At 47.4% G+C, this 27,146-nt stretch overlaps 1 protein-coding gene across 1 annotated transcript in view; it reads left to right on the plus strand.

The window, feature by feature from the left end:
* The window catches only part of ARHGAP32 (Rho GTPase activating protein 32), a 272,203-nt gene extending 263,073 nt beyond the window's left edge, over positions 1–9,130 (plus strand). Inside the window, exons 21-25 of the mRNA XM_067309997.1 lie at positions 534–679; positions 1,899–1,973; positions 2,530–3,381; positions 4,039–4,943; positions 5,904–9,130. Coding sequence (XP_067166098.1) covers positions 534–679; positions 1,899–1,973; positions 2,530–3,381; positions 4,039–4,943; positions 5,904–8,153 — 4,228 coding nt within the window. The 3' untranslated portion in view covers positions 8,154–9,130. The remainder of the gene's footprint in view (positions 1–533; positions 680–1,898; positions 1,974–2,529; positions 3,382–4,038; positions 4,944–5,903) is intronic.
* Positions 9,131–27,146: the final 18,016 nt, after the last annotated feature.

Here is a 27,146-nt window from a genome sequence, read left to right on the forward strand (position 1 = left end):
ATGTAATGCATATTGATGCCCGTACTAACCATGCACGCAGAAACAAGGTAAAAGAACCAGAAACATTAGGGTATTTCAGATTTCAGGACCAAATGCCTCTACCAAATCCTGGTTCTCCTCAAACTGGAACAGTCGGACAGACTTGCTGACACTAGAAACGAAACATGGCAACGGGAGGAGGCTATGTGGCTTTACAGAATAAGTGAGAGATGCTTTTGAATACCTTTTATGGCAGTGCACAGTTCCTGAAGGAACTGGTACATCTGCCAGCTAAGTAACTGCCATCTCTTAGATGCTATATTGTACAGACACAGAGCCTTCACTCACCTGCATTGCATCTGCTTGTTCAGCGGGATTTACCCAGCAAGGCTCTAGGGCTGAGCTATAAGAATGAAAACATCCTCAACTATTTAAATAGACCAAGTTTCTAAGCTTGCTTTCGGCAGAAATCAGGTAGCTCTAATAACAAACAACAAGCAGCAGGAACCAAATGCAGCTTCCCCTCACAATTTGCTCTTATTTTCTCATTCCAGAAAAAGACCACCCAATAAGATGAAGAAATCGCCAGTTGGCAGCTGGCGTTCCTTCTTCAACTTAGGAAAATCATCCTCCGTGTCCAAACGCAAACTACAGCGCAACCCCAGTGAACCCTCAGAAATGAAAGCCATAGCCCTGGCAGGTAAGGGTGCAATTCCAGCTCTCAAAATCAGGTTTTTCAGGAACGTCGGCTTCATGTTTACAGCGTGCTTTTATCTCCTTCTAGTGTTCAGGCCACGTATAACATCTTTATTTAACTGCTGCCTTTCCTAAACAGATCGCCAGCATCAGAGGCTTGTGCTCTAGCGGGTCCAGCTCTTAGGGTAGCTTTTGAAGGACAAATATACAGACGCCACCATAATAAGTCTCGGACTAATTCCTTCTGGCGCTCTTACAAAATAAGAATACATTTCTGACTCCATTTGCTGCTCTCGAAAGACACACATTTAAACTAGATAAAGAAACTTACTCCACAAACTTATTCACGCAGAAAGTTTTACCAGTATAACTAAAGAAGGAATCAGAGAACTTTTTATAGCTGCATCTGATGTATGTAAACTTTTCAGCCCCTTCCATATATAATTTGCTATCTCTTTCCAGATTTAAAAACAAACAACAACAGTATGTTTTTGCAGTAAAACACACCACAAATGGTCCACTGGGGACTTTTATCCCAGCTTCTCCCTGGTGCCATTTTCAAATTACAACCTTCATAGTCTTCAATATAATAAACGCATCATATGCCAATACTTTAAGACCGTCTCCTTGGAGCACTGAAGTTGTACTTGTTTAGTGCTCATAAAAATCAACTGTGTAAACATTTGTTTCTTCTCCATTTTCAAGGGGTTTTATTTGCTGTTAGGACACAGTCTTAAACTGATACAACTATCATAGGTATGTCCAGACAGAGTCTGTAGTGAGACGGGGTGGGTAGTTCATTTCCCAGCCTGTCACGTGCACAAGTTACCATTTTGATAGGTTACTTTGCCCTAATCTGTAAAACAAACAACACAAAAATTGATTCATTCATGTGTAGCTGCCTCTTGCCCAGTAGTACGGAATCACTGGTTGGAAGTGTCCTCTGCAGGTCATCTAGTCTTGCCTCCCATGCAAAACAGGACTACATCTATCACTATATAGACAGTAAAGCCTATTAACTGTGGTGCAGGATAAAGGTTTTTAAGGGCAAAAGTTTCTGCAAAGTCAAAAAGAAACAAACCAAACCAAAACCAAACAGTTACGTTCAAGACAGTAGCACTATTGCCAGAAATCCGTTCGTTTCTTCTTGCCACCATTACATAGCCAAATACAAAATCACTTCTATAATTCAGCTTTTCACTTTCTCGGTTGCACTTCCTTAGGTGGAAGAGGAGACAGCGGGACTCTTCGCTCAGCTAAAAGCGAAGAATCCCTTACCTCTCTGCATGCTGTTGATGGTAAGACAAAATTGCACCTGTGCTCTCAATGCGTGTGAATTAAAAAAGGCAGTATGACATTACTGACTGCGAATACTCAACAGAGCAGGCCCCCCTACACAGAGTTAAGTTGGACTTGCTAATTAACAGAGAAGCTTACCCCGCTGTGCATGAGAAACACACTGCAGATCTTTGTTTTCATTCCAAGGTGGGAAAAAAAGCACCCCCCTAGCTTTTTTATTCTTTGACATTTCCCCTTTCTATTCTAAGATGGAAAACACAGCATCAGGGAGGAAAACATCTTCTGAGACTTAAGGCTGATGCACACTTAAACTAGCTTTCCTTTTACAGCCAGCTTGATTTCAGACTAAATCAGACCAGAATACTGCTTAAAAAAAGAGTTTGAGTAAACTTAGTTAACAAACAGTTACTGCTAGCTACATTACTTTTGTGTTTAGAGCTCCCCATGTGAGCATCTTGCACGCTGCCTTTAAACTAAAAACAAAAACAACACCCAGCCATTGCCTCCTGGACAGTAATATTTGACAATAACCCTTCCGTATCTACTTGTTCCTAGGTGAATCTAAACTGTTTCGACCCCGAAGACCTAGATCTAGTAGCGATGCATTGTCCGCTTCCTTCAACGGAGAGCTTTTAGGAAACATGAATCGCTGCAATTCTTACGACAACCTTCCCCATGACGACAGTGATGGGGATGAAGGGCTAATCCATGTTCCTGCCCTTATTTCTCCTCGATCTGCTGAAGACGTTGACCTGAGCCCACCGGATATTGGAGTCGCTAGCTTGGATTTTGACCCCATGTCTTTTCAGTGCAGCCCGCCCCAAGCGGAGTCTGAGTGCCTGGATAGCAGTACCTCCCTGCTGGAGTCAATCGGCATCAATAAGGAGAAGTCGAGCCTAACGAAGAAGGATTTAGAATCAGGCAGCCAGTCTCAGACACCAGGCAGTGCCACGAGCTCTGAGCCAGTGTCCCCATTCCAAGAGAAGATGAGTCCCTTCTTCACTCTGGACCTGAGCCCCACTGAAGAGAAGGCCTCCAAACCCCATGCTTTCTCACCTAAGATGGGGCGAAAGCCCATCAAATCTCCACCACTGACTGCATCGGAACCTGTCTCCTTTGCACTGCCCAGCCGCGTGCCAGAAGCTCTTGGAGGAGTGCCCATCCCATCCAGAAACTCCTCTGCTTCCAGCTGGAACAAAGGGATTGGCATCAGTGAGATCACAAACAGGTCCCCAACCCAGATGTCCTTGCCCCTGAAAAGCTGTGAAATGGGAGCAGGGGAAGGAGCCCAAGAGCTACAGCACGCCCAGCTAGTGGCTGCTGGCAAACCAGAGTCGCAAGAAGAAGGGGAGAGACCAATGTCAAGCAGTCAGAATAAGACTGTACCCACTGGACACACACAGCCAGGTACAGTGCTTTTTCCTCCATTCTTTCTTTAAGTTCCAAAGGGGACCTGCTCTCAGAAAAAGTCCTTCTCTGCGTGCCTTTTAGGAGAGGGGATTGCCCATCAGTTCTGATCACAAGTGTCTTGCAGGGCTGTGCAGATCAGTAAGGTCTTAACAGAAACCTCTGCCTTCTCCCTACATCACACAAATCTTGGATATTTGCCATAGTACTTTATATACCACTTTTTTTTTCCCCATCCTGTCATACATGAAAGTCTATAGCATGTCCTTCTAAATCATTTCAGCCAAAAGACCATCTCAGACTTTTTTTTTTAATTAAAAGTCTGCCAACACTTGAAGAAGGGACCTTTTTGCCCAAAACCTTATGATCAAAATTGTATAAGGGTATCTCATTCTCTTCTACCTACTTCCTACCTCTAGAAATACAAGAGGAGCCTTTATAGACAATCTCTTGTGTTTTTTTCTTTTTTGTGATGAACTGCTGTGCTATTGAGCAGCGTTTGCATGTGGGACAGAAGATACAGTATTTCGCATCAGAAGGAGTTGCCACTGTTAAAGTGTGGAAAGCATCTATTTTTTATAATAGTCATTAAAGTTAGGTCACTCTCCTTATTGGGTAACATAAAATCACTCTCTCTCTCAATTTTCCCCCCATTAGGAGCAGTTGCCCTCGACTCCCCCCAGGATCCTGTTCCCGTCAGTTCTGTGTCTCTTATCCCTCCTCCTCCTCCGAAAAACGCAGCGCGCATGCTAGCCCTAGCGTTAGCCGAGTCCGCACAGCAAGCATCCGCTCAGTCTCAGAAAAGGCCAGGAGATGCTCATTCTGAAAGCACAAATTACGGAGAGACTGAAGCTGGTACAGCTCTAGAAAAGCTCCATCTCAGTGCTGGTGCGCCAGACAAGCTCCACCTGTATACTGGTCTGCCCGAGAACCGACTTCATTTCCAGACTGGTGCACCAATAGAGCAGGATTTTCAAGGTAGCAGCACACCTGGGGAGCAGAACCACCTGCCAGGTGCACCTGGAAACCGGGACCCCCCACCTCTCCACACTGGCATCCCTGGGGACATGCCTGCTAGCAGAGATGCAGAGCAGGAGCAGCCCAACTTCCATCCTGCTAAAGCAGGGGACAAAGATCACTTCCCCCCCCACGCCGGGGACTGGGACCACACGCACCAGCACCCAGGCGCATTGCCCGACTGGGAGCCCCCCACAGCAGACTTGGCCACAGATAAGCCCCACCTCCGCCCGTGCCTGTCTGCGGACAAGCACCACATTCCTGTCTGCACAGCCGAGGACAAACTTCAGTCTCCTCCCGTGGTAACTGCTGGGGAGAAAACCGCCCTGGCTTCAATGCTGTATTTAACAACCATCCAGACAACAGCGACCGAGCCTAACCGTGGGGCAGGGGGTCCGTGCACAGCTCAGGCAGATGTCATTGCTGCAGCTGCTCCGCGCACGCTCACAGCCAGCCAGCCAGCCCCGTCGCAGAGGCAAGATTACCAGTCAGCAACGGGACAAGTGCCAGCCACCTCTGCGAAAGCATCGAGTAGTTCCAGTCAGGTAAGCGGATGCGCCCTCCCACCTTGCGTGTATTTGCAAACGCAGGATCTGTGTACAGCTAATCTGTAATTCTAGAAGGTCGAGCCCAAAGGAGAGTTGGGCTCAAATCCAAACGGGAAGAGGCAGGGAATCCCCTGGTTACTGGAAGTTGCGCGTGTACAACAGAGGCACAGCCTTACAGGGAAGCATCACAAAGTTTCCTAAGCGAAGACCTGGGAACATCCTGATATACTTGCTTGCATTGGTTTTAAGGAAAAAAAAAAAAGTATACACTGGGTTAACTGATGCAGGGAATGCTAGTTTAGAAGTGCTTGAAAACGGTAAGAATTTTTGCATCCTCTTTTCACTGCAATTGACAATCCTGTTCCAACACTTTAATAAAGCAGGTCAGGTTGAGGGTGTGGGAGTTAGACATGGAGATGTTCACTCAGCATCCAGCCACCTGCTGCCAAGGAAACATGCACAACTGCCTTAGACACTGTCGCCACCTTCAAGGAAGCGGTTTCTGCAGTATTACGCTCCTTACCTCTGCTTGGGATGGCATGCAGAGTTCTAAATCCATGTGCATTTTCACAGAGACAAGTACATTTATAAGCCAAGCACGTAACAAAACACTCGGGCCCCTGTGCAAGAGTTTTGACCTGTTCAGAGAGAGACAACCTCCTCCTCCCCTTTCTGCAGTTTGACATTTGCAGAAAGAACACTCGGGCTCCTCGGCCACAACGCGTGACAGGTCCTGAAAACTCACTCGCAATCGCCCAGAGGCGGCATCTTGCCCTTGCTGTCAAAGGGCACATAAACATCCTTTCTTCTACAGCGAGCAGAGCTAGGTCTCCACAGCAAACAAAGCAGGCGTAGAAGAGTTTACATTGAATTAGCCTGTACAAACATCTCCGAGATTGTACTACAGAATGGGAGGAAGATGCTTGCCTCTAACTTGCACTTGTTTCTTCCCTATAGGTACGGGGTGCAACAGCACCTGAAAAGCCACCTGAGCCTGCTCCCATTTTTGTCTCAGAAAGCAATTCTACCATCTGTGGCTCCTCGTCCATGCCCATGGGTCACCAGAGCCATTTGGAAAAGCCTCGGGAGACGATGAGGGCTCCCCCATTGCACATGCGGTCTGAGTCAGTCCCCACTCACTCCTCCTACAGCTTTACACCCCCCGTCCCACCCGTGAGGACGCTGGAGAGCAAGATTGCTGCTGCCATGCACTCGAACAACACGGACGCCATCAACAACTCCAATTATCACGCCTTTCTGGCTTCCTCCATGCTGGCCTCCTCAGTGGAGGAAGCTTTGCTGCCACCACCGCCTCCCCCACCCAAGCACACTTCCCTGCAGTCCGTGTATGTGCCGCATCCCAAGCCAGAGAGCATTCCCGAGTCCTCCGGGCCAGACAGCTACCTGCACCACAAGCCAGCTTCCACCCATCAGTACAGGCCGGAGAGCGTTCCTCCTCACATCTCCTACCACAGCAAGCCCGACCAGCACCAAGCCTACCCTCCCAGGTCGGAGACGCCCACGTCTATGGGCACTCGCTACAACACCTACACGAGCCAAGGGAAGAGCACGTCAACTCTCCACTCCAAGCCTCGCAGCCGGACAGAGTTTGTGTCCTCCGTGAGCCCGACCGGCCTGCGTAACACCGGCTACGCGGAGGATGCACCGCCCTACCCCACCATCCGAAGGGTTCAGTCGCTGCACGTGCCCACCCCCGCTGCCGCTGCTATCCGCTCCGTTCCCATTTCGCGGACTGAGGTGCCTCCAGACGACGAGCCGGTGTACTGCCCGCGGCCCCTCTATCAGTACAAGCCATATCAGCCCCACTCCGACTACCACGTAACTCAGCTGCAGCCTTACTTTGAGAACGGGCGGGTGCATTACCGCTACAGTCCTTACTCCAGCTCTTCTGGTTCCTCTTACTACACCACTGCTGATGGGAGCTTTTACGACCTGGACCCCTACAGCACCATGCGGGCCAGGCCGTTCCACCCCCTGCCCAGCCGAGACTTCACATCCTACGCCTCGCGGCTTCAGAGCAAAGGTCTGTACCGCTATCCTGGCTTGTCCGGCTACCCTCGGGGTGGCCTCATCAGCCACTTGACAGGTAAAGAGCACAGCTTTATCAGCAGAGATGTGCCTCCTGCCCCGGACATCAAACATACGTACATGTCGTGGGACCTGGAGGACATGGAGAAGTACCGCATGCAGTCTATTCGCCGGGAGAGCCGCACGCGCCAGAAGGTGAAAGGGCCTGTGATGTCCCAGTACGATAACGTGGCCCCTCTGCTGCAGGAGGAACTGGGAGGGCTGGATGTCATTCACTTGCGCAGCAAGTCAGATCCTGGGAAAACTGGCCTCCTCACTGTGGCAGAGGGGAAAGAGGGGAGGTACCCGGCGAAAGCAGCTACGCCCGACGGGGATGAACGTTACTACATGCAGCACGCTGAGCCAGAGCTGGACAGAGCCCACTACCACGGGGCCTACGGGAACGGGCAGTCGGAGAAGCCGTCCCTTCCCCAGAAGCAGAGCAGCATGCGCAACAGGAAGCTGCACGAGCCAGGCTGCAACCCAAACGAACACAGGACACACTTGCAGCAGGAAGCAAGCCATAGGCAGCCTTCCGAATCCAAAAACGGGCCCCCTTATCCTGACTACAGGCCTAAAGGTGGTCCGGAGCCCTCTGAGCCCATCAGTTACCAGCACTCGGGCGGGAAGTACATCCCGGCAAACCAGGAAACCCTGAGACTGAACCACAAGGAGGTGAGGGTAGCAGAGGACAGGCCAGATTTGGAAAGGTCTCGAGCCAGACCAACCGCTTCCATGGAGAAACACTCCAGAGACTGCTACAAAGAAGAGGAGCACACCGCCGCCCCCATGGCACCACCGCCGAAGCCCGAACGGAGCCACAGCCTCAGAATGCAGCACCCCGAAACCATGGAGAGGGACTCTGCCCTCCTCTACCCGTACCAAACGCTCGGGAAACGCCAAAGCACTATGACTGTGGTGTCCCAGTATGATAATTTGGAGGATTACCATACCATGCCTCAGCACCAAAGAGGGGGCTATGTTGGAGGAGGGGGGTTTGTGCCCCCCGGGTTTTCCCACGTGCACAGTAGAACTTACGCCACGGCCCTGGGCCAGGGGGCTTTCCTCCCAACGGAGCTGTGTTTGCAGAGGCCGGAAACGGAGGTCCACGTTGAGTGAGCTGGTGTGGGGGGGAAGGAGGGATAGAGTCTAAGCAGCCTCTGCTGGACAGTGGACTGTTTTATTTTTTCAGTGACGGAAAAAAAAACCCTGCCCCGATGAGCAAAGCAAACCCACCTTCAACCCCACCCCTACCAGCCCACCACTCACTGTTTTTATGTAGTAGAGATTTAGCTTTTTCATGTAGTTTGAGACAACTGGAACGATAGGGCAGGCTGTTGGCATGCAGAAAGATTAAAAGATAGACCGTCGCCAGAGAGGCAGAGCAGAGCTGAAAGAGATGCTGTTGGGGCAGGGGGGAAGGAAAAGAGGTTTTTCCTTCCCCAGATTTGACTCGGGCGGTTACCACTGCTTCCTCACAACGCCTCCATAGTCCTGTGCATGATGGACTGTGCATGCAGCTGTTCTTGTAAATCCCATGTGTAGTAAGTTGCCCTTCCCATGACTAGCTTCCAAGGAAGGGTCTCAGTGACGCACCTTGGAGGAACCACTGTTCTGCCCCCCGTTGAGGTTACGCAGCAAGAGTGGGCTAAGAGCTGGGGGGAAAGACGACCAAGTATTTTCTCCCAGATAAATGCCGAGGTCCTGCCTCTCCCTGGAAAATTATTGCTTAGGCATAGTGGATCCACCTGAACTGCTTTGAAGTGGGTTGGAGCCCGTTTTGACTTCACCTGGTGGAATAGGCTTTGAAGCAAGTTTGAAGTACAGCGCACTTTTTAAATTGCTTGCTTAAGAAGCTGCTTCCAGCTACAAGAAATCAAATTACTTTAAATTTCTGTAAATGGAGGCCAGCTATAGAAGCCAAGCAGGGCAGGTCTGCATTTCTCATACCCAAAGAAGAAAAAATAAAAAAAAGAAGTTACACACACAGCACACCCATTTCATGCCAATTCCTCTTTACTGCTAGGCTATCTACAGTCCAGACAACTTAATACCACGTTGTGGCTGGCCAGACGGCATCATCTCTCTACAAAAAAATTCACATTATGTCCACAAATTCACATTATGTCCAGCTTGTAATTGGAGCACAACTTACCAGCTGGGAATGACTGTGTAAGTGCCGAGCTACCTGCATGACCAGATACTCGCCCTAGGCCAGATCCTGCTGCTCTTAGATCAGGGAACGCTCCTATTGACCTTAAACCGAAGGCTCTACAGGACACGGCTTTCTGTAACCTTCTAGTTCTGTGCTGGCAAGGGAATCCCTGTGAAGTTGTGGCACATACAGAGTAGTTACATGCTGTCTGTGCACTGTGAAATAGTATTGCCTCCCTTATTGCAAGCGTAGATCATACCAGTATTCAGTTAGCAGTAGGGACAAAAGGCCAGTGCACTCCTTATAATACACCACTAATGTTGTCCTAGGTATTTAAAAGCTTTCCGCACTGCAAAAGAAGCCAGGCAGCCTCTCATCTGCAGCCTCTCAGACTTCCCAGAACTCACTACCACCCCACCTTATAAAGCACATCCACCTCACTAGAGAGGGCTTGCGAGCAATACTTGAGATTTAGGAGTTTTTAAATGCTCACTGATAAATACCAAGGCCATTCCTGTTCTGTTTGGTTGAAGAACTTCTCTACCTGTTTTGAATCTCTGATGTCTTATTAATCTGGAGGTCCTGCAGTTAGCGCACAGCTGTGAAAGCTAAAGGGAACTTGTATCGGATGCTTTCTTGAACAAAAATTTCATGGCTATTTTGGGGCTTTTAAATCATAAGAAAATACTGCTTCTAGTAGCTAACCAGGCTTTAGCTGTTTGCTTCTTTTAACCTTGTAGCCTTGTCTGGGGCTGTTTCAGTAACAGTACCTTATGGTCCTACTTTATTGTGCAATGCTATTGTTTTAAGCATTTTGTTTAGAAGAGTTGTTCTTACATGTTATGGAAATAAATTTGGCAGTCAGAAAAAACAAAGCACTGTGATCCAGGTTGCCACAATCCCCTTGTGACTAATGACCAGGTAGAGGGGTTTGTTTCTTTGTGGGGGAATGTTTTTGTAATGTTTAAGGAAAAAAAAACATATAGAGAGAGAGAGGGGGGGCCATTAGGTGAGCCACACTGTGGGCCATCCTGTCTACATTGCTAGCTAATTCCTTAGTAAAGGCTGAACAACCCACACTCCTTGGTGCAAGCTAGCCAAGGGAGTCCGGTTTAAGTACATGCTCTCAATAGAGGTGTGTATTTTTATTTTATTTGGGGGGGGGAACACTGCCACTAGTCCTCCACCATTGTAGCACAGTCTCCCCACCGCTGCCCATTACCTGCTAAGGTCTCCAGTTGAGGCAGGGACATGCGTTTGGTTCAGGCTATTTGGGATTCAGGTAATGAGAGTTGTAGGTCAAACCTCTCTCTCCATGAAAGCCTTAACTCCCCACTCCTGCCCCCCCAGCAACTCTCTTCCTCCTTAACCTCCGTTTTGGCCTTACGTTAACCAGGACTATCCTCCTACAAGGGGGCTGAACTTGGCTCCCACCAACTGTAAATGCCTCTCTGGATTTTCCTGCTCAAAGCCACTGTCTCCCTCTAGGTATCAGGTGCCATCCCTGGACAATTTCTGTTCCTTGTAGTCTTTTGCTACTACTGCCCGAGCCTGGGCTCTTCAGCTCCCTGCATTGTACAAAGTGCCAGGTGCTAAGCACCCTCTCACCGCGGAGTCCCCCCACTCCCCCCTCAAGGAAGACAAAAGCTTTCAGCACCTCTCAGAAACAGCTCCCAAAGGCGCACGTCTGTACACCTAGATGGCTGCTACAAACAGCCTTCTCTAGGGAGGGCTAAGGTCTCCGTTAAAAAAAAATAAAAATGCTAAATAATCCAGCTTCCTCCCATCCCTCTGTGCACAGTCACATCATCACGTACTTTGAGGGCTGCAGGCTCTCAGAGTGCCCAAACCAACTTCTGCACGCCAGTGTTGGGCCACAAGTACAAAACCCACAAGGTTAAGGCATCAGCTTTTCCTAAACAATAACACAGACGCGCACCCTTCTCTCGGTGTTGCCACTGCCCGCAGCTTGGGCACCTAGTACGATTCAACCATCATCCCCACGTCCACCCCATAAAAGCCATATAGTGAACTATGCAGTTCTGCTCTTGCACTGTGGTCAATCTGAGGCTCATTAGCAAGACAGTTTCCCCATCCCCACTGACTGATTCAAGCGAAGGCAGAATCACAGCTGAGGAAAAAAAGGGCACTGGGCATCAGAGCAAGGAGGGGAGGTTACACCAGATGACTAAATAAGGTGGATGATATGGAGTTAGGAGTTCAGTTCTTCGCATCCTAGCGGGGAAACAGGAGAAAGCAGGGGGACAGCAAGGCAAATAATATTCAACTGCAAGTCCAGTTCTGCTCAGGTTAAGTAATCTATTGCCTAACCTTATCCCCAGCAACATGACAAGCAGCTATACTTTTAAGTAATTCCCTTATACTTGCCAAAAGCTATCTGCATTTTAAATTGCCGCTTCCCAAGTTTCCAGCTGAATTTCTCCCTAGTGCATGTAAGAGTTAGGGTCCAATAATGTCCTCCAACTCCGGATTTCCACCTCCACCTTGGACTAGAATGTGTATGACCTGTGGGAGACCTTTGTTGGAGAAGGGGGAGTGCAGATGTTAGGTGAGTAACTAGGACCTAGCCCCTATAAAGTCTTAAAGCATTAATTTACAATTTTTAAAAGTCTTATCAGGTGAAATCTATATGCATATTTGACAAACACCCACAACTTTGTGCCTACGTCTTTCCAGAGATCCTCATTTTACCTTCATCACTTGGAGGGGGTCAGTAAGGATTGCACAGTGGTAGTAAGTTGCTACACAAAACCAAAACCAACTTGAAAACATGCTGTTCCTCTTTAACCCCAGAAAGGGACAGAACCTCGTGTGTACTCTTTGCCATTCATCAGTACGTTGACTGGAGTGACGTGTTAGGAAATCCGGATGAGATCGTTTTACTTTCTTTAGTTAAAGGCGGCTTAGGCATGCAACTCTTCCAGAGCCTCATGCTACAGAAATCCAATGTTGAAAGGCATGGTCTGGTTTAAACATACATACGGCGTAATACCTTTGTGTGCAGAGTCTTGCCTTGTCCAGTTCGGTGGGGGGTGGGGGGTGGAGGGCAGGGAGAAGAGGGTTGTTTTGCAGTTCATTTTCCTGCTGTAGAAAACTTGATTTTTCTTTCCCTGAGCCGCATGAGAGAAGCGTCCCAGAAAGTCTTGGGTTACCTTCAGAGTTCCCTTCACTTTAATTTATATAGTGTCTTTTTTTTGTGAACTGGTGTAAAATGTATATGCTGACAAGCTCATGTATTTTTATGTAAATATTTTTTGTGGTTTCCCCACTGCCCTTCTCTGTAAATATTTAGAATTCTCATTCTTCTCACCTTGTATGATGCAGATGTGGTTTTGTTTGTTTTTTATTTGTACTGTAATGCAACAATCCAGACTGAGGTGTCTTGTGGTATTAAACAAAAGCAACAGTCCCACTGAGCCCACACTCAGATGTACAACTTGACAGCATTAATCAAGCCAGGTTAAAAACTATTCCGTTGTGTTCGTGTGTATTTGTGCCTCTGCTTCATTAATTAATAGTATATTAAAAACTGGGGGGGGGGGGGGGGGGGAACAGCTTAGAGCCATGCACTGGAGGGATGGTGGCAGGTATCTCTGAAGACAAAGGAGGGGGTGACTTTGACTTCGTATTCGTCTGCTAAGGCTACTGCAAAATTGGTCCCCATAGGCCCCTACCACTGCTTATCTGTTCAGTCACACCTGAGGCATAACCACTTCATAAAAAATAAAAATAAAAGAGGAAAAAACCCACCCACAACACACAACCGAGCAGAAAATGACGTGGCTTTCCTACTCTCCCTTTCTTCTCACCTAGAATGACAGTGCAAGGAGAAACAGTGTGGCTCTCGCACCGAAGGTGGAGGGGGCAGGAGATAACAGATGGCACAGGCCACCTTGGCCTTCAGAGCAGGCCAGGGAGGGGATTTTGGCAAAGGAATACTGTTCATAGTTAATTAATAGCAGAGGATGATTAAAAGAAATTAATCCAATCTGCTGTTTTTAAACACTGTAAGAGGGTCTTTTAGTAGAATAGTTATGGTTGAAAAGGCTGCTATCAGCTCTATTCCCCACTTCCAAAGCCAGCCTAATAACCTGTTGTCCAAGGACCAGACTAACTCCTTCACTCGCCATGCTGAGCCTGTATATCACTGTACGGGGTCATTTACTATCATGTATGTTCATCAAGAGCAGCAGGCCTGGATAACCTTTCATGCGAGCACAGAGAAGCTAAATTTGGAGTTAGGGCTGTAAACGCAGATGCCGTCTGCTGGGTATTTGCAGCATCCTTGCGCTATTCACTGGGCACTGCCGGACGCACATTCTAACAGAGCTTTTAAGTCACCTTGTGAGTCCAGGTATTAACAACCCTTATCTCAGTCTGACAAAGTAGCAGGAAGAGGGAGGGTATTGCAAAATTGAAGTCCGTTAACCTGAGAAACCGGGCCCTTAAGGGAAAGGATGTTACTGACAAAGTGCATGCTTTCCTTGCTTACTTACGTTTGTGTCCGACGATGCTGAAACCCCTGCTCTCTCGGTGTCCTCCGCTCCCAGCTCCTCACTTTACAATTCAGGTCTACTTACTAACCTGCATTCCAGTCTCCTTCACTAATCATTAGCGTTCCTGTAGGAAAGCTCCTTTCCTACCACAGGCCTACCTCTGCAGTGAGCTGAGCGACCCGACCACTTCTCTGTTGTTTGATTTCTGCTAGGCACAGGGAACCCCTGCTGCTCCAGAGCAGCACAGAAGGGACAGGAGGACCTTAGGAAGGTTGCTGGGCAAACCAAGTCCCGTCCGACATTTGAAGACAAGCAATACCTCTCCTACTGCATAGCTGCACTGACAGGAGCACGCACCAAGTTCTCTGCTGAGTTCCCTCCATGGGAGGCCCTGCTGCCATATCCAGACTTGCACAAGAACCAGACAGGCTTTCACGTACCTCCATGTGACCCCCCCATGCTCACTGTCCACCCCAGCCCCCTACCTGTGCCTGATGAAAAGCCACCTGCTAATGCCTCTATCACTGAGGTTGTCCTTGGGGCCGGACACTTCAAAGTCAGAGCAGAAATCAAGGATGAGTTAGCAAACAAAAGAAGAACAACAACAACAATCTCCACTCTTCTGAAGTCCATTAGACGAACACATTTCAACTTCAGCTCCTCAGCAGGGAGCTGCTTACTCTGCCAGTTTATCAAGAGTACCGGAAAATACAGCCCAGATTGGATTTGCCGAAGCAAGGAGAGGCATCCACCTCCCTTTGCTGCCAAAGCCTTTGGACATGCAGTGGCTATCCACCCCAGGAAAAGGGAGAGCTCCTGCTTCACCTTGAATTCCCTCTAGGAATTCACGTCTCCGGGTGCCCAAGTCCCACAGGAACAGGTTCGTCCTGGCTCCAGCCACCTCCCCGCCCACTCTTTTTTCCTCCCCTCCTGAAAAATTGCTAACAGACACCCAATTTGATAAGGTGTTTCGTGGCAGCACAACAGATTTCCTGCACACTATGTTCACTGTCAACACATTAGGTCCATGATTAAACAGATCCCAAATGACTCAGGTTTCTGAGTGAGGCAGTAGCAGAGACTTGAACCCGCTGCTTCAAGGAGCCTCCCAAGAACTCGCATACCACCTCCCCGCCTGCTTTGGCCCAAAGCCCTTCTGAACGGCGCCCTGCTCTCCCAGCCACCAGGGACATTTCCTTTAATAACTCTCTCAACATCACAGAGCCAGTGTGGAAGGTACAGACAACGCTAAGAGCAGTTTTCAATTGCATAGCCTCAGTTTTCTTCACAGCATTTTCAGACAAAAACAAACAAAAACAAAATGAAGACACTAGTCTTCTTTCTGGCAGCCTTTTCCAAGTTGTACCTCCTGGTGGAGATTCATTTATAGAATAGAGCAAATAAATAAATAAGCACAAATTTAAAGCGTCTAAGGACCAGCAATACCATACTCATAAAATTTATTTTCCTGAAGAACTGTCTCCACCAGGTAGCGCTGTTAAACCACATTTGCTGTTAAAAGTCAGCTTTTTAGACCATTTAAAAGGATTACGTTCCATTCTAGTAGCTTCTGTGTTCAGGTCTCTTGTTCCCGATATCTACGGTTGGATTTTTTAAAAAAGATCTACTGAATAGTCAGCGCTCCGGCAGAACACATGCAGTCCCCCGAGGAGCTCTGCTCCCCTTCACAAAGCTATTCCAGCCACAAAGCACCCCACGCGGAAAGCCGAGTTAATCACTAATGCTGAAGCAGCCTTTCGAGCCCGCTTTCCAAACTGAAAAGCCGGCTGCAGACCTAAGCAGGTCTTTGCTGCTTTTCAGAGAACTCATCAACTGCTAAGGACTCCATCCCCACAGGAACACCGTAGTACATCTGCTTATCATCAGAGGCACCGGCAAAAGTGCAATTCAACACTAGAAGTGTCATCCAGCAACAATAATTGACATTAGAAAGGCAGGGAGGAAGCAGCGCTGCTCAGTCCCTGCCTCGTCTCCTTTCTCCAGCTGGCAAGGATGCCCTGCTAAGATTCATTATCAGCCCGCATGTACCTAGAAGACCCCCAGTCACAAGCACCAAGTCCAGCACCTGTCAGAGCAAAGCTTGCGCGAATGCGAGAGGCTCTCAAGTCGCACAACGAGCGGTGGCAGGGCACAGGGTGCAACCTGTTGAACCTCCCTTCCCAGCACAGGACTGGGCACGAGCCAGATTCGGCTTCTCACCTCCACATTAATCAGAGACTGAGCATCTGCTCTGGGCAGACCCTCCCCCCAGGTCCCAGCAGAGCAGCGAAGGGACCGGCAAGCAGGAAGTGCTGCAAAACGGTGGCTGCCGGTGCCCCTCGTGAGCAGGCCTCAACACAAGTTCGGCCCCACAGCACGAGAAGGCAAGAGGGACCCAACGGGTCACATTTATCCCCCAGGATTTTGCCCTATGGGGCTTCCAAACCACACCCCACCCAACCTCTCAAATCACCAGTTAAACAAACTACAGAGCACAAAAGCAAAGACGTTTCCTGCTAACAGCATCCATTAAATAAGGCAATTTTAGCTTCATTGTGCATTGCATCAAGTCTTTCCCTGCCTGTCCACATGCTACAGGCCAGCCCGTTCCTTAAGTCTGTCATGAGCATCTTTATCCTCAACAAGGTCCAGATCCACCGATCCCTCCCTGGCCCATGGGGCCAAAGTAAATTAGCAGCCTCCAGACAGACACCCTTGACTTCAGGCATCAAGTCTGTACTTTTGGGGCCTAATTAGCAGCCAAGACAGGCTTCTCTTATGGTATCTGCCTCATCACCTGTCTGGAGAGCTTCTCCTGCCCAACACAGGCCTCCTCCAGGCTCACGGCAGAGCTGGTGTCCAATCTGTCCTGTCTGTATGTCTGTCACTGTGGCAATCCCTGCCGCTGCCCTGCGTATGCAAACGCTCGCGTTGCCTGTTACATGGGCCAGCACCTCCGGAGGACCACGGAAGAGACCGAAGCAGACCGATTAACGGGGGATGAGGGGAAGAGAGAGAAGGAAGAGCAGAGATCCTGTTACAGCCCGACTGAATTTATTTGCCACAGGCTGCCTTTTTTTTTTTGCACAAAGAAAAGTCAGTGTCATACCTTTCTAATTACCAAAGGCAACAGGAAGGAGCAAGATCCCTGTACAAAAGGGCTGCTAACCTCAGTAGCGGCTGTATATTTAGAAAGATGCAAGGTTTGCAGGAAGCGTGTGACGTCTTCGAAAGGGGAGCAGGTTTCAGAGGGGGCAAGGAAGGTTTTCAAGTAAAAATGAATTCATCCATTTTTCAAACATCTAAGAAGCTAGAGAAGAATATTTGACTCTAGCAAGTGCTGGAGCTTTATGCATTATTCAAACGTCATGAATGTTTGAAGACAGGAGACCTGGAAAGCTTCAATGAGAACAAGTCACCTGGCAGGTTTCCAGAGAGGAAGCGTGGGTGATCTATGTCATCCAAACGGAGGCTGGGAGGGTTTTCGTAGCGCCTGTCTACGGTCTGTACCTCGGCACTGTGCAGCAGCCCCATCTTCCCTCTGCTCCTAGACTACGCAGAGAGCGAGAACTACCGTGCAGTGAACTCTGTGCATATCTAGGGAGAAATTATTCCTGACCCACAAGTGTTAAACACAGCTAAAAAGCAAACTAATACACTGAAGCGCAGTAGTGAAGCGGAAACCCAGACCTGAGTGCAATAGCAAGGGGAATACAGCAAGTCCACAACAGCTATGCAAGTAAAACCCTATTCTCCTCTTCCTCCAAATCAGCACTCGCCCTCTAGGCCAGACGATCAATAGGAATATTCTAGGAGAACTTTTCTCTGCAGCACTTCAAATTCAAACAGGATTAAAAAAAAAAAAGAAGAAGAAAAAGAAAAAAAGAAGTGCCAGACAGGGCCAGGATTTCAGACAGGCAGGCAGGCTGCCAGCAAAAATACCTATGGAGACCAGGACTTGTTCTGGAGGACTGAAAGACATCTGCCTTGCCCCCTCTCCACTCTGTCACATGCTTGCCTTTCACAGGTTTTATTTTATTAGCATCTTTTACTTTTCTTCAGACCGTCTTTATTTGCTTATCTCCTGGGGATTTTAACAGCCACCTCACTTAGTGCCTTTTGTTTGTTTTGCACTTTGGCTTCTTTTCTCTGAATCCACTTCACTAACTTCTGCAAGCTTTTCTCCCTTCATCTAGCCCCAAAAGGATGAGGGCTGGAGCATGATCTCTCCTCCTGCAGCAGCAGTGCCATCTTCAGGAGAGAAGCACGCCCAAGAAAATATGCGAGTACACCCCACTTCACATGGGGACACTAATACACTAGGTATCGAGGTCGCACCAGTATTGACAAAGTGAAGGCTTGTTACTAATAACGCCCAATGCAGTGATTGCTAGCTAACATTTGCTGAGGAATGCAGCAATTTAGAGTACAGAAGGTACGTTCACATGCTACAGATCAACCTGGGGATTTTTGTAACAGAGCAGGAGAAAGAACCTCATCTAACCTATTTCCCATTTTATTTTCCAAAAGAGATGCTTGTACAATGTTAAAGAAGGACCACTTTTTAAAATGAAAAAGTATTTTCTCAGTGCTCAACACAGCTTCAAAAGCAAGAACATTTCAGCAAAACTCCCCAATCCACAAGCTTTTCCCTTCCACCTCAGTGATTATTTTAAGCTTTGGGATGAGCATGGTGGGCAGCATCTCCACTCTGTTGCGAGCTCTGGCCCTGGGGGAAGAGACCGAGGTCTCCCTCGCGGCTGACCCGAGCCGGCTTCCGCAGGAACCGGGCACCACCTCAAACCACTGCTGCTTTGCGCAGCCAGCAGAAAGCAACTGCTCAGACATTTGTTCAGATGTGTTCTCTGGGCGCCCGACAGGAGACGTTGCGGTCTGGTCTGCAGAAGCGCTGAGCGCTTGGAATTGCTACCCAAGTCCACGAGCTGCGCGGTGACCGCCTGAAGGGCTAACTGAGGTGGTGTACGTTGCCCTGTCAGGTCTCTGACATCTGAAATTTAATTTAACTGAGTAATTTTCACATTAGGCTTTGAGGCTCAGACAGGTCATTAGCAGAATGGAGAAATGCCCCTTCTTAAGGGCCAGAGAAGTTAATTACTGCTTGTGAGGCATATAGATACCACCACCATAATCCACATCATAAAGCCCGGGAGGAAGTTAACTATTCCATTTTCAGAGCAGGGTTTGAATAAATATAAGGACAGACACAACACCACAGAAAACAAAATCCTGAACAGAAGCTCAGCAAATGAACACCATCCATTCTGCACACCAAGCGAGGCAGGTTGCGAGCTCTGGAAAAAGGATGATGCGGCTGCATAGTTAAAGACTATATCATAATGCATATACACAAAAGGGCAAATTAAGGTTGACCAGAAACCTCTTTTCTGGCAATTCCTAGCTTTTAAGCACTTCACTTTGGAACCTTAATAGCGTGTTTTTTTGTGGGTTTATATTATAGATGCAACCTCTGCACTCTGTTTCTGCACACACATTAGCATTCTTCCACCGAGCATGGCTCTGCTCCCGTCCTCAAATTTAGCAGCCCAGGCATCCTTTTTCTGGCTTTTCTCTCACCTCCTGCAGAAAGGATAATGGAGTAGTGGTAAGGAGGAGAAGGGAGCAGACATGCCTGTTTGGAGTTTCAGACCAGACTGTTAGAAGCTTAAAATTTGAACTGGCCAAATGAGAAGGAAGCTCTGTTGATTTATGTTTATCTACAAAGATGCCACTGGGAAAGAGGCTGTGTCAAAGAGTGATTTAGAGCCCCCACCATGAACAGGAAGAGAAGAAACAAGGAATTAGGATAACATTCTCTTTTCCCTATGGATACTGTGGTTTTCTGGGTGTACCACAAACTCGGATCAGTCTAGAGACGGTCCGTGCTCACCAGGGCTCCTGGAGGGGACTGTGACTTTTCCCCAGGCCTTACCACAGGCTAAGTACTCACAGACAGCACAACTTGCACGTTCACAGCACAGACACATAGATCTTAGGGACTTCAAAAGAGACTGGTCTGCTCCACGAGGGAAGGATTTATTGCTTGTGGTCTCAGACTGAATAAGCCGATAGTCCCAAATTTCATTAATGTGTATTAAATTAGCACTCTCGTACTCAACACCTGCTTGATGTATTCTTATACTACACAGCATCTGACAGCTGGGCCTCTCACCTTGAGCTTGTTCCTCAGACTACTTCCCGATGAGGCAATACTGCAAGCCCGACTGAACGTACGGGCAGCTGGATCGCCGAGAAGGCGGACGGTTACACAGAGGTTTCTCAGCTCCCGGGGCACCCACCTCTTCCCATGCCAGCACCGGCAACACTTGCATTTAGGACCCCGGAAGCCAACAGTAATTGGAAGTCAGATAAAGCCAAGATTAAACAGCGACGACACAAAACAGAGGCTCTTTAAGGGCTAGTTTCAAGTGAGTGGTCAGAGTTTTGGAAACGGCTCTTGGACAGCTCAGGAGCCAAAGATTTTCTGCTTCTTACAAAGAACATTTGGCTCCCATCTGGGAGCTCCTGACCAATCTCCCCCTTTAATTACAAGCTCCAGTGAGAATAATGAACTTGCCTGATTACAGTACCTTTCTTACCTTCCCAAGCTTCACTAAGTGCCAATCCAGAGGAGAACCAACATGAAACCCAGGGGCTCTATTCATCTAATGCACCTTGGCTACTAGTCAGAGTTAAATTCGCTCCAGTTCGAGACACAACCAGGACTAGACTTACCAAGTAGTCCCTCCATATAAATGCCCCACTCCCAATAAGTACAGGAAACACATCTGTCATGCACACTACTCACTGGAGCACTGGTGAAGAGCGATTTCAAGACACTCCCATTTCTAATTAACCAGGCCTCCTTGGAAAACAGGTATTATCCATTTTACTGATTAAAAAAAAAAAGCCTAAACCAAACAAAAACCACAAAGGCCCAAGCTTTGGACAATTTTCCAGGGGTTAAACAGCAAGCAAGCCAGACGTGACACACAACTTCCCAGCTACTACCCAAGAGATCAGTGTTGCCCAGGGTAATATGCCAAAATTTTATATTCCTGGCTTCAAACTATCCTCATAATTTATGACCAATACAAAATGGGTTGAACTTACAAAAAACATCCATAAGTTCCTAGGTACTCAGTGAGGCCCAGTTTTGAGAGCTGAACATTAGCTTAGCTCAGATGGCATCAAGAATTAAGACAGGATCTTCAGAGGTAATTAAGCACCTAATCAATTTTGAGAAGCTGAGCCTCTAATCACTAGCTGGAAATACTAAGTAGACTTATTTCTATCCTACTCTTATACCTGCCAAAAGAAACAAGAGCTACAACACATGCCCAACCTCGCCTACCTTTGAGGTTTGTTTTCCTCCGCCCCCAGGACACACATGCAAAAGCATCCTCAGCACAGGCTTTGATAATCTACAACTGCATCAACACTTGAATGGAAATGCCAAAGCCATTCAGTTTGAAGAGTTTCTGGTTCTTTCTATCCATTAAAGTTCTGTAGAACATTTCCCAACTTAAGTTTTTCATCAAAAAATTTTCATTATAAAAATCCTGACTTTTTCCTAATGAACAAGGGAAGACAAAAAGCTGAAAGCGAGCAAGCAGGAAGATGGGACAGAAGAGCCTCCCCCAAACTGTCAAGTTTTCCATTCAAAATTGAAATTCCACCTTTTTTGTAATAGGCAGACTTGTTTCTTCTAGCATTTTCCACAGGAAAGACGTTAGTTTTATAAAAAACACTGGAAGACAGCTACTGAGATACTTCAGCTTCAGCTGCTTGTGCCTTAGTTTTGCAAACTGTAAAACAGTGACAACGGTACAGGCCTGCCGAGCACTTCAGACCCTGCTAATGAAAAGGGCTATGCAGGAGCCTGTTCAGCAATAAGTTCCACGTGACAGATGGGAACTAACTCTTATACACACACAACACTTTCCATTTAAACAACCATTAAAATATCTTCTCTGAACCATAATGAACAAATGAGGCAACACTCCTTCCTTTTGCAAGTGAACTTCTGCCAGGTGCCTGGAAATCACCTGTGCTGCTGTACACAGCACAGCAGCCTACCTTTCATGTATGACCTGGAACAAGCGGCAAGAAGTCAAATTACTGACCACCGAAGCCCAGGTGAGCAAGCAAACAAACACTAAAAAAAAGTCACCTGGCCTAGGGCCACCAAGCAGTCAGTATCCATGCTGGAAAACAACCCAGGAATACCGACTCTCAGGTCTTCTGCTCTACCCACTACACCAAGCTATAAATGATTTGCTGGTTCAATTACATTGTCTGCTCTGTTCTTTCAAGGATGAAGTCAGTGGCAAATGTTTTCTGCACAGGGAATCCATTATGGATATTTCCCAGGATACAAGCTGCGCAAGCCAGCTCAGTGTCCTTGGGGGAAGAATTAGGAGAGAAAAGGTGCAAGGAAATAAGACAGCCTATCCTTTTTGTAGCCTTTTAAGCTTCCCCCCCCCCCCCCCGAGCTGCTCTGGCCATATCAAATCCCACCCAATCCCCCTGCCATGACTGCTGCTGAACATGAAACCCTGCAGATTGCTAGGGCAGGCAGCGGCATAGCTGCTCTTCTTCTGCTGAGCTGCGAGACTGACTGCGCTCCCGACTGTCTCATTGCAAATCACAGACAGTCTTCCAAACTGAGTTAGGAAGAAATAAGTGCGCTGTACATTAAGAGTGCTGGGAATTATCAATCCACTAAGGAAACTGCAAGAAAAAAAAAGAATTACAAAAGAATGACACCTCTTGAGAGGCTTTTCTAGCAGCAATAAGCCCTTCAACTGCATGGGACAGGAGGGCATAGATTAAACTTGCTGTGTATGTCAACAGACGCAGCAAACACCTCGCTGAACTCGGCCCTCTCAGTGTATTACTGGGGCTCAGGAGAACTGGATGCTAATTGCAAAGGAAAGTCAGCAGGTAACATGTAGATGTGTGTGTCCAAAGCCTGCAGACAGAAAGAAGAGTAGATCTGATCTCCCCTCTCATTCCTCATTCAGCACATTCCAATACCACTCTAAACCCTGAATAACGACACTTTTCATGTAATTGCGACTTAGAGGCTTACTGCAGAGGACCAAAAGCTATTGCAGGGGAAGAACAGCAGATTTGGGGGAATGGCAGACAGATGGACAGAGAGATAAAGAGGGAGGGAGTGTGTGAAAAAGGAAGAAAACCAAGCAGAAATAGCAGGGCTCCTTACAGCAAGTATTTTCCTACCAAGTGATACTGTATGCAATTTAAATAATAAATGATATCTGCTAAATTTTTAATCCCCCCCCACCATGCTTTCCCCCACTCTCTGAATGATCATCCTGCTGGACACGATCAATGAGACATGCGGCGACTGCACACTGAGGAAGCCTTCCAAGTGCTAGCTCCACCCATGAGTCAAGAGCAGCAGTGGCTCAACAGCACCGGCCTATGCACAAGTTCTGCTCTTTGCATCTATTTCTGGTTACCCACATGTGAAAGTATAAATCTATACTGAAAGCCAAAGAAAAGCTTCAGTGATGACAAAGTGGTCACCTGCTCATCTGAGATAGAGGAATGCAGAAATAAAATCTGGACTTCAGAAGCAATTTGTAACTTCTGGCTTTGGGGTCCAAGCTAAGCTAAAAAGAGATCAAAAACTGCCTTTCTTTCAAGTTAATTCTATACTGCCTTTACATCCACAGACTGAGATGACCTGTGACTTGATTCTAGGATGAGGCAGATTCAGGGATCTGCATTTTTCCCCCCTCTGACTAAGAATGCCTGTGAAAGCTGGAAACCTCCAGCTCCTCCCTCTCGCCAACTGCAATTGCTATAGCAGAGAGGACAGATGCCATCTTATCTGCTATCTTGGAAGAGCTGCAGCAAGGCAGAGCTTGCAGCAGGAGGTGCAGGCAGCATCAAAAGGTTGCAAGCAAAAGCTACCTACTTCAGAAGAGGCACTTGTTCAGGGAGAGCTACCCGGTTTCTGCTGTTGTCACCATCTGAAACGCATCAGTCAGACTGTTGAAAACATATGAGTAACCCAGCCTCAACTACCCAGTGCTGACAGGATGACTGGATATCTGACCACCCTGCAGACAGCAGTTACAAAGATCTCATTTTTTTAAACAGTCTCCAAACCAGGGAGAGGAGGAGAGCAGCAGGACAAGGGGAAGAGCTCTGCTCACTAGTCCACCCCGCGTTCCCGCTGCACGCCACAACAGGTCAGCTTTAGTCCCCCAACTAAACAGTAACAGCTCAGGCACCTTGCAGGGAGGTAGCACGGCTTCACGCCTCTATCACTGCAGCTCTTGCCGCTTGGGGCCGACACAGGCGCTATGGAAAGGCTCAACACGATTGCGAACGCGTCGTTATGTGCAGCATCTCACCCTCCCCTGGCTCTGCTGGCGTTTCTCCCAGCAGACAAGGCTGTCCGCAGGATGAGAAGACAGCCCCTGCCAGCCAGGGTTGCCTAAGTAACCGAACGTCAGCTCCAGCAGCCAGCGCTTGGAAGGGTGGGAATGCAACAAACACCTCACGGAGGACAAGTTCAGGAAACAAAGGCTCGGGAGTCTAGGGAGACAGGGTGGACACCAATGTAGACCCCACTGCAGGTCTTTGCCACCGTACCCAGCTGCAGGTCTTCGCCAGTGTATCCCATAGAACATTTGCCCTGTCACCTTCCCTTCTCCCTTTTCATAAAAACAACAGTAGTGAATTATAGTTTCCTGCAGGAAATTGTTTTTTGTTAGAACTCACGTACACAAAGACACACAAACTTTAAGACCCCTCCACTGGCATTAAAGGAACAGAACGACTGTCTGGTCCAGCCAGGCTGGTACCCAGGTATGAATTTTTATGTCAGCTAAACACGCACCATGGAGAGCTCGGGACATGCACAGTGAGGAAGATAACATCAATACAGGAGACTTACATTCAGGCCAGGTTCTTCTTTAGACCAGTTGAAGTTTTCCACAAGAAGTTGCATTACAGTGTGCCACTTTCCCAAACACCATTTACCCCACGGAAACTACTCTCCAGTCAAACAGGGTTCGAAGCTCTCAGAGCTACCCAAAAGATACTGCTTAAGCACACAGCTTGCCATAACAGGACAGAAAAATCATCTTCTCTTGTATCAGCCAGTTAGGGGGCAGTTACCTTGGTCATGTCTGTGCTGCAGTTGCTGCTTTCAGTGTCTATATAGACGGTGTAAGATAAGGGTACATTTATACAGCACCAAGAATAACCAGGTCCTCTCTCAGCTAAGACCCCTAAGTACTATCATACCACACACTGAAAAACCTGTGTGGAGAGCCGCTTCTTTCACTTTAAGCTCCATAAATGTCTTTTAGCAGGGAGTTCCACAGACTTCAGGATTAAAAATAATAACAACTTGGATCCATTTAAAAACAGATTTTGTTTTATTTAAGTTCTGTGCCATTCCTGTTTTGCTTTTGTATTCTACCATTCTTGCTGGCTCAGAGATGTGACATGTCAGTAAGAGACTTGGTTCTGCTGAAACCGAGATAGTTTCCATGCTGTGGCCTTTCAAGAGGTAGGAGTCAGGACTAGCCTTCTTCCACACCTCAGTATATATGCCCTCCAGGTCTCCCAAGACAGCAGCAGAGCTGCTGCCAGTGCAAGGAGGAAAGGGCAGGAGCTCTGGCACGCACATGCCGCTGCACTTTCATTATCACAGCTACAACATGCTGCCAAATTGGAGGGGTATTTTTAGACTGGAGAAAGAACCCAGGGATTTATTAGAGGCTTATTAACAGGAAAGTAACACTAGTAGTAGCAGCAATCCCATGTTTCTCCCCTCATTATACAAATGGGGTTTATTTTCTCTCCTGCTCTAGCTCTTCCAGAAATGGAAATTGGTGCTCTCCAGCCACTGCAAGGGCTCGGGCAGGGTGTACCAAAACCAGGAACCGAGCCTTGGTGCAAGCGTCATGTTACACGCACCAGTGACGATCAGGGCAGATTCAGAGATTGCCCTTCCTTATTCCCTGGAGTATCCTGCTTTCCAGAGACTTGTTTACATGTGGATGCTCAGGGCAGTTAATCTGAATAAGATTTGGATAGATAAACTGAATTAAATCCCCGTGTGGACACATTTACCCAGAATTAAAAGCAGGCTTCATTTAATTTAGCTTTGAAGTAAACAATCAAATTAAGACCACTTTAATTCCAAATAAGAGCATCCATGCTACAGGCTAGTGCAGTTTAATCCACTTTAAATTCACGCTGTTAGTTAATTTGGATTAATTTTCACCCAAGTGTCCCTGTCTAAATGAGCTTGAAGTGAGACTACAGAACAGCCTCCTTGAGCTACTTCCACTAGATGATTTGAAGGCAGCCAGTACGGCTCCAACCTCGACAAGCAGTGGGATCAGGCAAATTGGGGGAACAATTTTAGCTCCTGCAGTGATCAAAATATGACTTGTTTTGCCCCTTTGAGTTAATTTATATATGGTAAAAACACAAATACAAATGCATGTAAATATATGAGACAGATTTTGCCCTTTCCTTTGGGGGGGGGGGGACAAAAAAAAAACACACAAGAAGAAACACAGAAATATTAACAGTTCTTAAGTTTTAACTCTCAGTGCCTCTCATCCCACCCCTCCTTATTATTATTATAAGAAGTAACTCAAGTTTAGATAGAAGGCCAGACTGAAAATTCAGAGGGCATAATTTTTAGGGGCCTGACCCCCAGCTGAATTAGGTCCCTGTGCTCCCTACCTGCAATGCAGAAGACTTTCTCTCAGCTGACCTGTGACAGAGGACAGAAGCCCCACAGATAATTAAGTTCTGACCAGTTTTAAGGAAATAAGCAACCGGGAAGAGGGAAGAAGCCCTAACAGCACCCCTGTTGCACGAAAGGCTTCTGTAGGAGAGCAAGTTTCATCAGGCTTCAGAGAAGCAATATGGGAACTCTGCTTCGAAGCAGAAAACCACAAGAAACCAGGCTTCATTGCTCCTGCTACTCACAGAACAGCTTGTTTAGAAGCTAGTGTCATACATCATGTGCAAATCCTTATAGACATGCAATCAGTTTATAAACAGTGATTAAGTTTGAGCCTACACTAGAAACTTATAGTTAATGAACTAGCCCAACTTTTGGACCGATGCAGCTAAATGATCACTTATTTCCTAGCATAAACAAGGCCATAGGTTAAGCACAGCCATTCCATCAAGTACAAGCAGGAAAAAAAAAAGCATGCCTATTAGTGTCTGAGCTAAGAGAATAATTAGTTTTACCTTTTTCTGTTCACAAATGGTTTGGAGCAACCTAGAATTTCCTTGAATTTATTTATGATGGAAAATTTGCACAATTATTCCTGCAAATAATTAGTTATTGATTGGTAAGTTTGCTCAGGGAAAAGCACTCATAAGTAAATCAATCTATTATTCAAG

This window comes from Apteryx mantelli, chromosome 23 (assembly GCF_036417845.1).
Source record: "Apteryx mantelli isolate bAptMan1 chromosome 23, bAptMan1.hap1, whole genome shotgun sequence".
Lineage (NCBI taxonomy): Eukaryota > Metazoa > Chordata > Aves > Apterygiformes > Apterygidae > Apteryx > Apteryx mantelli.